General features: G+C 55.3%; 5 protein-coding genes across 5 annotated transcripts; 1 reads left to right on the top strand and 4 right to left on the bottom strand.

Annotated features, from left to right (window-relative positions):
- Positions 1 to 437: 437 nt before the first annotated feature.
- On the top strand, positions 438 to 2,221 carry N656DRAFT_784848 (uncharacterized protein). The gene has a single exon (XM_064816256.1). The coding sequence runs from the start codon at positions 459 to 461 to the stop codon at positions 2,061 to 2,063; it is 1,605 nt and encodes a 534-aa protein (XP_064665448.1). The 5' UTR covers positions 438 to 458; the 3' UTR covers positions 2,064 to 2,221.
- A 435-nt stretch (positions 2,222 to 2,656) lies between these two features.
- N656DRAFT_719216 (uncharacterized protein) lies at positions 2,657 to 4,407 on the bottom strand (the record flags this gene model as incomplete). The annotated part of the gene is made up of 4 exons (XM_064812350.1): positions 2,657 to 3,113; positions 3,262 to 3,937; positions 4,051 to 4,192; positions 4,285 to 4,407. The coding sequence occupies 4 exons, from the start codon at positions 4,405 to 4,407 to the stop codon at positions 2,657 to 2,659; spliced, it is 1,398 nt and encodes a 465-aa protein (XP_064665449.1).
- Positions 4,408 to 5,924: 1,517 nt separating this feature from the next.
- N656DRAFT_784850 (uncharacterized protein) lies at positions 5,925 to 6,899 on the bottom strand. Its single transcript, XM_064816257.1, has 2 exons — positions 6,466 to 6,899; positions 5,925 to 6,271 (listed from the first exon to the last, which is right to left on the bottom strand). Exons 1-2 carry the CDS (start codon positions 6,616 to 6,618, stop codon positions 6,002 to 6,004), a joined length of 423 nt encoding a protein of 140 aa, XP_064665450.1. The 5' UTR covers positions 6,619 to 6,899; the 3' UTR covers positions 5,925 to 6,001.
- Positions 6,900 to 7,467: 568 nt separating this feature from the next.
- On the bottom strand, positions 7,468 to 9,121 carry N656DRAFT_719308 (MFS general substrate transporter; the record flags this gene model as incomplete). The annotated part of the gene is made up of 2 exons (XM_064812356.1): positions 7,468 to 8,934; positions 9,023 to 9,121. The coding sequence occupies 2 exons, from the start codon at positions 9,119 to 9,121 to the stop codon at positions 7,468 to 7,470; spliced, it is 1,566 nt and encodes a 521-aa protein (XP_064665451.1).
- Positions 9,122 to 10,436: 1,315 nt separating this feature from the next.
- Positions 10,437 to 12,106, bottom strand: N656DRAFT_784851 (alpha/beta-hydrolase). Its single transcript, XM_064816258.1, has one exon. It carries the CDS (start codon positions 12,014 to 12,016, stop codon positions 10,724 to 10,726), a length of 1,293 nt encoding a protein of 430 aa, XP_064665452.1. The 5' UTR covers positions 12,017 to 12,106; the 3' UTR covers positions 10,437 to 10,723.
- Positions 12,107 to 12,722: the final 616 nt, after the last annotated feature.

Consider the following 12,722-nt stretch of genomic DNA (forward strand, 5'->3'; position numbering starts at 1 on the left):
AAGTTACAAGTGGGCCTCTGTAAGAAAGCTATGCCTATTGCGGAGCGCCCACTGGTCTGAGTTCTGAGATAAGTTTTCCCCAGATTTTTTTTAGCTTGAAAACAAACAGCCAGATACAAACGTCAACATCTTCCCCCAATTACCTTTCAAGCAGATTATATCTCTCCATCTGCACTCCCAGCTACAGTTCGGGGGCTGAATGTGTCGGCGGATAGGTAACATGTGAGACGGCTTTGTCCCAGGGTGGCGGTCCAGCCTGTCGATCCCGTCTTGGCTGGCACAATGATGGATCTTGGCCGATTGGAGTGCAGCTTGCATTGCATCATGGTTTTGGTCCCCTTTGGAAAGGTTGGCAAAACTCCAAGTATAAACTTGGAAGTCCCCGATGACCGCCACCATGGCCCTTTGTGATTACAATGCCCATCTTTAGATTCTAAGTTTTTCTAACTCGTTCAGAAATGACTCGAAAACCGCCCCCTGAAATCCCCGACGCACGGAACTGGCCTCAACCTCCCGTGGTACGTCGCAAGCTGCCTCTCCTGCGCAGGCTGCGATGGAAATGGCGACATGTCGCATTTTTGGCAGCTACCGCTTATGCCCTTTACTGCCTCCTCTTCTCTCGGCACCTTCTCGTACATCCGTTGCCTCAGCACACCGGCCCATATGCCGTAGGGGCTATCAACATCGAAGTCCCCGTTTCGCCGGCGCGGATAATCGATTCAGCTCGGTTCAAAGGCACAGGCGAAGTCGCGTTCAAATTCCGAACCGTTCTGTTCACGCTCTACTACCCTGCAAACAACGACACCGCTCGGGAGCGGGCAGCAAGACATCCCTGGATCTCTCCGCCCCTCTCGCTGAGAGCTGCGGGCTATGCCAAGGCCGCGCATATTAGCAACAGGTTTACGGATGCGCTCTTTACGGGCGCCCTTCGTGCTCTGGCCGGGAGCGTCACGATTCCGGCTGCTGTCGATGTCCCATTGTCGGACCATGCTTCGCGCGAATCCAAATTTGCGACATCGTGGGACAAGGAGGAAACCGAGCAACAGGTCTTGACGCAAAGCCTAAGCGGTCACCCCGTCATCATCTTCTCGCATGGAACGGTGTCGACGGGAGGAGATTATTCGCACTTCGCTGGCGAATTGGCTGCCAGGGGCTACGTCGTCGCATTAGTGGAGCACCGCGACGGCTCCGGACCGGGCTCCGTCATCAAAAGGCAGGGCGAGCCGGACCAAACGAGGCTGATCTTTGACGTCTCAGAAGTAGAGTCAGCCGAGGGCGGCGAGGTGTCGGTCGAGGATTTCCACAAAGCCCAGCTCAACTTCCGTGAGGCCGAGATTGAGGAGACCGTCCGCGTGCTCAAGATGATCAACGATGGGCGCGGTGCCGACGTGTTTGAGCAGAACCCCCACGGCGAAGGCTCTGACCTGGCCAACTGGGCCGGGCGCCTCAACACTGACGAGATGATTGTCGCGGGCCACAGCTACGGCGCCACGGGCGCGCTGCAGGCTCTCCGCGGCGGGCCCAGCGAGAGGCGGCCGTTCAAGGGCGCCATCATCCTGGACCCGGGGAAGTCGAGCGGGCCGCTGAACGCGGACATCAATGTCCCCGTCCTGGTCGTCCACAGCAACTCGTGGAGCAGCCGCACCTCCATCTTTTACGGCCGCGCCCACTTTGACACGGTCAAACAGCTCGTCGAGGCGAACAACCAGAGGGGAAACCCGTCGTGGTTCATGACGTCGCTCGGCACGTCGCACCCCTCGGTCACGGACGCGCCGCTGCTCGAACCGCGTCTCTTGCGGGCCACCACGGGCGCCAAGATTGATGTGTATCAGGGATTGAGGCAGTATGTTCACTGTGCCGAGGATTTCCTCGCTTTTCTTGGCGACGGCAAGATGAGGGGCTTGCTCGCCGAGCAGGCCCAGTTCCCCCAGTACGACCCGGGCACCGGTCTAGGCATGTGGAAGCCCGGACAGGGCGACGATCAGAAGGCCTGGGAGGAACGCGGCGAGTGGTGGGATTGGCGAAGCTATTGGCAGATTCATGTCTCGCCTGTAGTGACGTAACTGAAGAAATATGGACCAATTTGGTGCTTGGAAGTTTCGGCTGTAGAGATTATAATCATCCGCTAGGTACCTATGGTCATCTGTATTCCGTCTTCAACCGAGTTCCGAGTCTCTTCCCTGCCAATAAATTTCGCTTTGTCCCACTCTCTGTGTGGACTGTTCTTGGTGTTGTTGTTGTTCTGTTTGTACGCTTTACGTCAGAGGCCAAGCTGCAGACGTAGCAATTCGATGATTAGGTACCTTAGGTATCTCAGTGTGGGAGAGCTTGCTAGTTCGCCCGGTGACCAATAGCCACCAAGATTTCCATCACAACTAGTGGCCTGGTATACGCCCGCTAAGTCCACACTTACGACTTCCAACAGCTAGGGCCCATCTAGCAGCAAGACTCCGTAAATACCTAACTGTATCACAGTAGTGGCACGAGGGTTTTTGGTTTTCTTGATGCTGAGACATATCGCGGTCTGGTATCGGTAATGGTATCTACGTGGGTATAATGTTTCATTGCAGCCATGATCCATCCCGTCCTATTTGTAGGAGGAGGACTCGTACTAAATAACAGAACTAGTATAACAACTTGAACTTGAAAGGAAAAACTACCGTCCGCTATGGGAGCTCTCCACTCGCTCCGGTGCAAATGGCGTCATGGCAATCTGGCCCGGGTATTGAATGATAAGATCCTCTTCGTCACTTCTGGTTCGCTCTTTGCCGGAAGAATTAACGGACCAATAGTGACCAGGCTTGACACCAGAGGCCGCGGCTTGGTCGACATCTACCTGGACCTCGGACCTCATGACCGGGGCCGAGCGGAGCGCGCTGTTGTCCTTGTAGAGGATGTAGGCCGACGAGGCAGCCTTGTTGGTCCCGGTGCCGAGAGCCTTGGGGAAGACGCGAACCAGCATCTGGCGCAGAGCGGGCATGCAGGCGCAGACTGCGCTGGTGAAGCCCTCAATGGTTGACCACCGGATAATATCAAACAGCACCTGGGTGGGGTTTGTCGACGTGCTGATGCTGTGGAGAAAGAAAAGGCGGACGCAGCATACGATGGTGACGCTTGAGTTGGTGCTTCGAGTTAGTACCAGGATAGAATGTCATACAGGTCCAGGGGCAGGGAGGGGGGCGAAAGAGAGGCAGAATAATAATAATAATAATAATAAAAAAAAAAAAAAAAAAAAAAAAAAAAAAAAAACCAAGAACTGACAATGATCCGACCAGAAACATGGCTGCCACCCCGAGCTTCTTCTTCCAGTGCAGCTTGAGTTTCCGCACATTCCACAGCGGTATGGCTATCATCCACACATCGACCACGATGCTGATGATGGCACTGCTCCATTGAATACCGTCCTTGCTGAGACACTGGCCGCCCGGGGAACCGTCCCAGACCCACCAGTATTCGATGGGCGCGCAGGTGAAAATGGCGACAAAGAAGAAGACAAATCCGAACAAGCAGCAGAAGACGATGGTGGCCCAGATGAGCTGCTTGGTCCGGCGGCTGGGGAAGATGCGCAGGTAAAAGAAGAGGAAGGTGAGCTTGAGCATGGCCACCTGGGGGAAGTACAGAACGCCCGAGATGAAGGCCCAGCGGAAGATGGTGTCGATGTTTTCAAACGGCAGCGACCATATGTCACGCCCGAGGCCGGCCGGGGCGAGCACGGCCACGGTAATGCACATGCTGGGGATGCCGCCAAACAGCAGCAGGAATACAATGGCGTAGTCATCGTACCAAATCGTCTGGCCGCGGGCGAAGAGCTTGAAGATGATGCGCGCCGCGACAACCACACATGAGGTAGTCAGCATTGCGATGGTCTCGCGCATCATGTCATGGGACCGGTCGTTCGGTTGACGTCCGCACCCAATGCTTGAGATGTTGTGCGTGGCTGTTGTTCATAGAGTGAGCGCCTTGTGTGAGAACATGACTTGATCATGATCATGATGGCCCTTGTTCAAGCCTAGTTTCACATGGACGTTCAACGGGGAAGCTTGAACTTACTGAGGGCTTCTCTCAGGGAGCAAGCCTGCAACACGCAGTTTGTCATAAACTCGTTGAATCCCGCATTCTCACAGGTACATGTTTGGTCCAAGGGGTTTGGACAAAAGGTGGTGTTGGTAAAGGCCCCGATAATGCAGTTTTGCTGCCATGTCGGCCCAACTGAAGTTAGTGTCACGCCGTCATCGCTCCAGCAGTTCCAGTTCGGAATTTGATTTCAAGTTGACATATACTCACAGCGCAGACAGGGTAGATGGCCAAAGGGTTCTGGTTTTGCTCTCCTTGTCCTTGGGCGGCAATGCCCTCGGCTAGGAAAAGGAGAGCAGCGGCAAGCACCAAAGGTAGCTTATGTAGCCGCATCGCAAACTCTGGGATATGTAGATGCAAAAAGACTTTCAGGGTGGAACTGGAACAGCCGAGTTTGCGTCGGCACCCGACTGTGCACTGATGAAGTTAAGTTGTTAAGTTCGCTCCGCAGGTCCTCAGCGCCGTCGTGGATACCTCAGGTTAGGTAAGGTTGCTCAGTCCATCATGGCATCTTGTAAGCGACGATCGGAAACCACTGCTAGTTCATGGTAATAATGTATGTACTTGACTCGGTAGGTACTAAAGTAGCCAGGACTTCCCCTTTTCCGACACCTCACAGATAACATGAAGGATACGGCTCTGGATTGGCCACGATCTTGCTGGGTATGGAAGCCTCCAGTGTCTCAATCCCGTGGTTTTCTGGGCTGCGCCGCTTTCAACGCCACAGGAGAGATTCATGGATGCGAGACGATGGCGGAGGGGTGGGACCCATCATCCATCATAGGTACCTTAGGTAGCTACCTACAAGTAAGTGGTATCGGCTCCGGAAGCACTACCCACCAACGGGTGTCGTATTGTCCCGTACGATACAGCCCCGAAAGTAGTAGGTAGGTAGGTGGGTAAGGTACTTTACATTCACAGCTGAACCGGGCATCCATAGGCAATTTTGGATGGTGATGAATAGGGACGTTGCCATCATGCCATGACTCCCATGGGCCATAAAGGTGCCAATCATATAGACAAGAGCGTCTACGAGGGCACCGCCATCAACCGACCGGAGTCTCAGCAGGAGGATTCAAGTCCCGACTCGAGTTGCACAGGTTATGACTATGTCCAGTCGGGATACATCTCCGCCCGTGCGTAGCATTTAAGCGCTGCTCAGAGGCACAGGCATCAGAATACAGCCTGAGGTAAGCGGCCGAGGACGGTGCAAATGGCAGGTTTCAATTTTGGTTGACACGGGCTGGCAGCCTGTCAGCATCTCGGTCTGCGATCCAGCTGCATTCTTTGACATCGAGTTGGCACTCGGCCTCGAATCTTGCCGACTATATGGAAGTCTGCCGTAATCATTGAGCCTTGGTCCAAAGTGCACGACGGCCTCTGGCGTTCGAAGTAGTAGTAAGTACCTGGTAGGTTTTTATGTGTAGGTACCTTAGTCAAAGATCCTTCAAACAAACGATTGGCCGTTGGATCGGGAACTTTGCTCTGTGATTGGCGTCACGGAGTGACAAGCGGCACGGCGGGAGCCAACGGACACATGTGCCGAGATCTGGCCGGGAACACCCTTGTGAATTTGATTGCCCTTGCCTCTGATCTCAGAAGGGGCCGGGATACTACTCCTACTACTACCAGTACTAGTATGTCACAAACGATCTCCATACCCTACTACTAGTAGTACCTAGCGTACCTTAACTATGTACATCGATACGTACACATGATGCACCCCAGTAGGTACATGTATGTAGGTAGGTACATACAGGTAGAAACACTTCGGCTCCAACTGCTTCCTGATTCAACATTGCTACAGCTGCTGCTAGTAGTACATACTACTGCTATCAGACACTACAGTACTGAATAACCAAGTCGCTAGTCACCCTCGTCATCTGAACCTTTACCTTAAGCCGGCCAGTCAACACACGTGGTTACCTTAGACGGCTGCTGGTCCACGGGCTTCAAGTGCCGCCAGATGGACCGTCTCGTAGCCGGCGACAAAGTGGCCAATGGAAAAGTTGGCCCTCGACTGGGCATCCTTCTCGAGCTCGATCCACTCGGGATCCTGCGTCAGCCGCTTCATGTCCTCTGGGTCGCGCAGCCAGTATGACAGGACCAGGTCGTAGTTTGGAACGCTCCATTCCGAGCGCCCCAAACTGTTGAGTACCTGCTGGTATGCCCCGCGGAGCTGGGGTGGGGTTATGGTCTGAGTGAAATGGTCAGTAGAGTGGTACTGGCAGGCTGTGTGTGTCTGGTGCTCGGCTCATTCAGATCCCGCTACTCCAGGTTGTACATGTAGGTATGTAGAGGTATGTAGGTATTGCACTAATAGTAGCTTGGGGACGGCGAAGGGGTGGTGAAGAGAAAATCATGCGCAAACAATGAGCGGCGTATTCTTACCTGCGCCCACTGGACGATACCGTGTTTCTTCATAATTGGAACTGCCTTGGGGGGATATTCTTCTTTTACCCATCTTGCGAAGTCTTCGAACGGAACGTCATCTTTTTTGAAAATACAGACATCGAACTTGAGAAGCTGGGGAGAGTCGGCCATGCTGCGCCAGCGAGCTTGGAAGCAAGACAGTCCAAGGTAGGTAATGTGTCTTGGTCGTGTTCCAGTTGTGACTCTCCGTCGTGTTGTCACTGTTCAAGTTGTGACTCTAAGATCACGATGCGCTGAGGGCCGGCGAAGTGAACCACGCTCTGAATTTGCTGGTGATTTTATCCCCAACATTGGAGCAAAGTCCGTGCCTCATTTTAGACTTGAATTGATGAATGATGCGGGCTCTGCCTAGGCAGGAGCAATCCTACTAGTTAGTGCGCCAACAGGCCGCCTTAACCTCAAACCTGCATGCACGTGTGGTGGCGGGCTGTCACCTGCCTTTCTGGGCTCCCGGTATATTAAGCAACCAACATGTGGGGGATCCTCAGGGAGCTGTGTGTGGACTTTCACCAGTTTCACTCTCCGTTGGGAACAGGAACATCATTGATGCCTACTGTAATTAGCTAAGGTACCTAGGTACTAAGGTAAGTGAGCGTACACACTAATAACTATCTGAGAGGTAGTCATTCCGAATCCTTCACGGTTGGCGGGGTGGGACGCCGCGGCCTCGCAGATATCGTAGCATTCCAGTTGTACTTGTATGTAAGTACAGTACAATACTGGTTTACCTTACACACCACTGCTGGTATTCCAGCTGCTTACTACGTACCCAGGTACCTACCTAGGTAAGTACGTCTAGTACATAGTACATGCGTAAGTGTAGTACTTAGGTAGATACCTTAGAGTACAGATTCCCGAAGAAGCCGACAACCGATCAACATCACACTGAGAAATCGGCAGGTCGGAACCAACGCTTGCCTGTTGGGCTTACCCTTGCAGAACTCCTCCCCGCCCCCTTGTTCACGGGTCCCGCTCCACGTCTCGATCTTTCTCAGGGGCTTCTGAACCGTGGATCGCCGGGGCAGCAGCTGCCGGACCATCAGCCGGGCTGGGTATATTGTTGTCGTCAATCAGGCCAAACTCGGTTTTGAGGTCTTCGCGCATTTTCACCTCCTTGATCACCAAGGCGACCAAAAAGCCGAGCAGGCCAAACCCAATGGCAACCTGCCAGACCAGGCGGAGACTATCAACATAGACTGTTTTGACTTGGTGCTTCAGGTCCTCGGGAAGTGCCTGAATAAAGCCCATGGAGGCTAGGGCATAGGCACCGCCATCGCGCAAGGCGTCGGCCAGCTCGCTGTCACTCACGCGGCCCGCGTCGAGGAGGGAATTGACATGGGTGTTGAAGATGGAAGTAGGAATAGCGATACCCCAGATGCCACCAAAACTGCGGAGGAAACCCCAAGTGGCCGTGGCAATGGCCGTGTCGGCCTCTGGGAGGGGCGCTTGGACGGCCGGTAAGGTGCAGGTAAGGAGCATGCCGGCTCCCGCTGCGCACACGACTTGAAAGCCAACCCAATAGCCCGTTGACGAATCAATGTCGAGCATCGAAAACAGCCCCATTGAGATTGTCAGGAGCGAGATGCCCGCCAGTTGAAAGGGTCGAAAACGGCCCATTGCTGTGACGCCCCCGCCAGCCACGATGGAAAAGGGTATCATGATCATGGACACTGGAAGCGTATCGACGCCAGACTGCGTGGGCGATGCCTCTCTGACAGCTTGGAAATACACGGGTAACCAGTAGCTCATCCAGTATGTGAGAATGCTGGCGACAAAGGTGAGGCCAAAGGCGCCGAGCGAGGTACGGTGGGCGAACAATCGTAGGGGCATGGTCGGCTGGGCAATAAAACCGGTCGATTCGATGGCCAGGAACACGGCCAGGCCGAGTGCGCCGAGGAGCAACGGCACCAGCGTCCTCCAAGACGACCACGGCTGCTCAGTGCCCGCCCAGGTCAGGGCGAGGAGGATGGCCGTGACGGACGCAGCGAAGAGGGCGTTTCCGCCCCAGTCGACACGGGCCAGCATGCGCCCGATCGAGTCCCGCTGGTATCGGACGCGGAGGAACAGGAGCAGCGGCACCAGCGACACGGCCGCGACGGGGAGGTTCAGATAGAAAATCCACCGCCAGCTCGCGTGTTCGGCGAGGCCGCCCCCTATGAGCGGGCCGACACACATGGCAACTCCGAAGAAGCTCATGACCATGCCGAGATACTTGGGCCGGTCGCGCAGCGGGCACAAATCGCAGATGATGATCTCGATCATGACCAGGATGCCGCCGCCCCCGGTACCCATGACGGCTCGACCGGCGACCAGCATGGCCATGCTCGTGGCAGCGCCCGACACGGCCGAGCCCACGGCAAAGAGCAGGACTGAGAGCACTGTCATGGTGCGGCGACCAAAAATATTGGACGCCTGACCGTACAAGGGCTGGGAGAAGTTGGGAAACAGGGGTTAGCTTTCAGACGTAAAGTATATACATACTAGTACTAAGACGGAAGTAGTAAGTACTACTTACCTGGAATGCGGTCATGGTGAGGAAGTAGGCATTGGCAACCCAGACGTAGATGGCATCGCTGCTGTCCCCGGAACCCAGCTCCTTCACCATGGTCGGCATGGCTGTCGCGATGCACCCTATCTCGAGGCCTGCAAGGATCGAGGTGAAGGACAGGGCCACAAGAATGGCCTTGTCGCCCGACTCGCCCAAAGGCTCTTGGTCAACGGCTGACTCGGGGTCTGACAGGACTAAGGACGCAAGCCACTTGATGATTGATAATGCCGGCTAGTAACTCACCCAAAACCGCCAGCCATATTTGGCTTTCTGCGGAATGGAATCATCTTGATTGCTCTCAGGCTGCACGCTCTGCTGTTCCGAAACCACGGGCTCTGTCGTCAATCCCATCGTGTTGGGCGGCGAAGAGGAAGGAAGAACAACTTAACAAGGGTGGAAAACTTGGGCTGCTAACACAGTTGATTGTGAATGTGAATTTGCGGGCGCCACGGGCTGTAGAGACTAGAGAGACTAAGTACCTAGAAACGCCATCTATTGTCTATGTTTATTGTCGGCTTGGAAAGGTCGAAAGCCCACGTCGCCATGGAAGCGGTAGAGCCTGGAAGGGCAGAGGGTGAAACATACCTACTACCTGCCCGGTGGGCTCATCTAGTTCCAACGGGCGGCAGGTTGGTAGGCTTGCTCGCCTGGTAGGCAGGGCATCGTTGGCACATGCCACACATGTGTTGTATGCATTTCTACGCTTCGCGCTCAAGGGTGGAAAGCGCGGCACACTACAGTACTGTACTTCGTGCGTACTGTACGTGCAAATTTAATACGTACCTTAGTAGTCTCGTAATGCCCAAGATACCGTACTTGTACTGTACAATACAGGAACATACACAGTCTTCTGATTGTGCTGTACTGTGTTGTACAGTTACTACCGTACAATACTGAGTGTGTATAATGCCGTGTAATCAGCGTGCAATATTGATTGACTCTTACTTGCCCATATACGCATTTTACGCCCCCATCTCGCCTTTATTGTTGTACAGTACAGACACAGGTACCCGTGCGGCGTCGGCCGGGTCTACATACCCCGAGTCCGAGTCAGTCCGGGGGATTGCTTGAGGAGCTCGAGGTGGCGTTTCGGAGTCTGGGCACTGTACTGTATACACATACAATAATCACAACAACGAATCTGTTACACGGCAGATGCAAAGACAATGAAGGACTCGGCCTGATGCTCCGTCCAGCGCCTCCAGTAAGCCGAGCGCTTGCAAGCCAAGCCAAACTGCCGTTATGCAATGTAAGCCGAGCCAAGCCAGGGTGTGGGCTTGGCTGAAAGTGGCTTACTGGAGGCGCTACAAGTAAGGCATGTACTGTACATAGATACAGTACATCCTATTGTACTCCGTACCGTATTAACGTTACCAGCAACTCCGTAACCCCGCCCCCAGTATGCACCGTACAATACAGTACAGTAATTAAGGTATTTGGCCAGATTTCTTGGCCAACCAAGATCAGGTCCTCCTATGCAACCTCAACCTCTCCTTCATTTCTCAATCAGCTGCTGGGACACTGAACAGCGATTGTCGCTTCCGCACCTGCCACCTGGTCCCGCATTGGAAACAGATAACGGCCAGAGTCTCGCCGCGTACGTACACAAGGTGTCATTCCCGCTCCCATTGAAGTTCCAGATTCAGATTCAGATTGGACTAATTACGACTAAATGCCGAAAACGTGATTCAACCACGAAAACATCTTGCAATGGAGGTGCGAGAAGGCTCCGACCTTGGCCTGAAGTGATCCCTGCCCCCAGCCGGCAGGAATCCAGAGCTGCTTGTCCTTGGCCTCGTCCAACTGCGAGAGGGCGCCGAAAATGCGGTAGGTACTCTCTTCCAGCGACCAGTACAGCGTATCGCGCGCCCCCGTGATGAGGGCAGGGCACTTCACGCGGTCGAGCAGGTCCGAGCCGTCAGTATCCTGGTCGCACAAGCGGTAGCGAGCCAGCTGCCGATACACCTCGGCCGGCGTGTCGGCACCCGTGGCCAGCATGGCGTGCTGGAACTCGAAGCGAGTCTGAAAGTGCCAGCGCTGCGCCGCATTCAACAGCCAGTTGAATGCCGAGTCCCCGATGCGGTTGGGCCACAGCATGCGTGGCATGCGCGACGCCATCATGTCGCCCAGATTGTAAAAGCCGTCGATCGAGATGACGGCCCCCACCCGAGCGTCGCTTGCGCCCCGCAGGGCAAAGTAGCCTCCCATCGACGCACCTACCAGGGCGATGCGCGACATGTCGAGCCCAAGATGGGGCTTCTCGCGGTTCAACCGTACGGCGTGGTCGAGAACGGCCCCAATCACCACCTCCCAATCCGGCCTGAGGTGCTTGCGCCCTTGCATGCGCCGCGCCACGATTCCCTGGCCTGGCCCTTCAAAGACCAAACAGGCGTATCCGCGCACGCGTGCCCCACTCGCCATGCCGAAGAAGAGCTCCTCCACCGTTGAATCGTACCCCCCCGTCGCCACCAGGAGCGGCGTCATGGCCCGCTGGTGCAACGCGGACCCAGCAGCAGCAGTGCTGCCGCTTGTTGGCAGGAACAGGTACCCCGGCAGCGTCGTGTCCTCGTATGGTATCTGCAGCACCTCGACGGCGCTGTCGAGCAGGGAGCATGCTCGCTTGAAGTTGTCTGACGACTTGAGCAGAGATTCGAGGAGGCGCGGGTCATTGGGCTGTATGTGGAGCATGAACTCGCTGGCCCGCCGGTAGTTGGTGGCTCGCAAAAACGCCCAGCACGCCCCCTGTTGGTCGCCGGCCCGGAGCGCCTCGTCCGCTGCCGCCTCGGCTTTTTCGGCTGCCTCGGTCCACGCCATGTACCAGCTCTCGGCATCGTCTTGCTTGATTTTCTCACTCGCCTCCACCCACTCGGCAACATCACACCCTTGCACCGGCGCCGTGCCGAGCACCCGCAGTAGCTCGAACCGGAAGAACTCTGAGAACTGGGGCGCCAAGTTCTTCATGCCGTCTTATTGGCTTGGAAATCGGTGGATGATAGGAAGTTGCTGGTAGGACGTTTCCCCACGATTGTGGTCAAGGAGACCGCAAGATTGGCTGTTGTCACCGACTCGCTACCCGGCGGCAAGCTGGGCACACAGGGTTCATATGTTCGATTCTCTGGTCAGCTTCCAGCCGTCCCTGGTCCGCCCTCGGCTACGGCCCTGGTATCATCCATGTGTCATTTGCTTACTGCCCGCTCAAAGTGCCACCATGACTGGCTCGCCATCTTCGGTCTCTTCGATTCCCAATTCCATACCGACCCACCGTGTTGTTGCCTGGGCTTCGCCTCCTCATCACACACATCCGTGCTCCTCCCATCACATATTCCTCTAGGTGCACGCTCCGTTTCGGGATGACAGGTGGTATCAACCCTGCCGAACAAGACATGGGCGTAGATGATCGTCGGTAGCATTGCGTCAGCATGTATTTACATATCAACCTGATGTCTGACGACGGCCAGGGGCCGAACTGGGCAACCCATCGTTCCGGTAACGTCCCCACTTCTCACCGATCGCCGCATGTGCATCGAGATTCAGCCATTCGCGCATCCGACGGCTTCCAAACACCGCAAGATGCTAGGACCCATCTCCGAGCCCGTCGCCATTATCGGCTCCGCCTGCCGCTTCCCCGGAGGAGCAACTTCGCCGTCGAGGCTCTGGGACCTGCTGA

Source organism: Canariomyces notabilis (genome assembly GCF_033297395.1).
Source record: "Canariomyces notabilis strain CBS 508.74 unplaced genomic scaffold N656scaffold_37, whole genome shotgun sequence".
In the NCBI taxonomy this organism is placed as follows: domain Eukaryota; kingdom Fungi; phylum Ascomycota; class Sordariomycetes; order Sordariales; family Chaetomiaceae; genus Canariomyces; species Canariomyces notabilis.

Excerpts from the sequence above, each read along its gene's own strand:
- N656DRAFT_784848 (XM_064816256.1), top strand. The coding sequence starts at position 459 with ATGACTCGAAAACCGCCCCCTGAAATCCCCGACGCACGGAACTGGCCT.
- N656DRAFT_784850 (XM_064816257.1), bottom strand. The coding sequence starts at position 6,618 with ATGGCCGACTCTCCCCAGCTTCTCAAGTTCGATGTCTGTATTTTCAAA. Across the intron at positions 6,272-6,465 it reads GTATCGTCCAGTGGGCGCAG|ACCATAACCCCACCCCAGCT; the intron begins GTAAGAATACGC and ends CATTTCACTCAG.
- N656DRAFT_784851 (XM_064816258.1), bottom strand. The coding sequence starts at position 12,016 with ATGAAGAACTTGGCGCCCCAGTTCTCAGAGTTCTTCCGGTTCGAGCTA.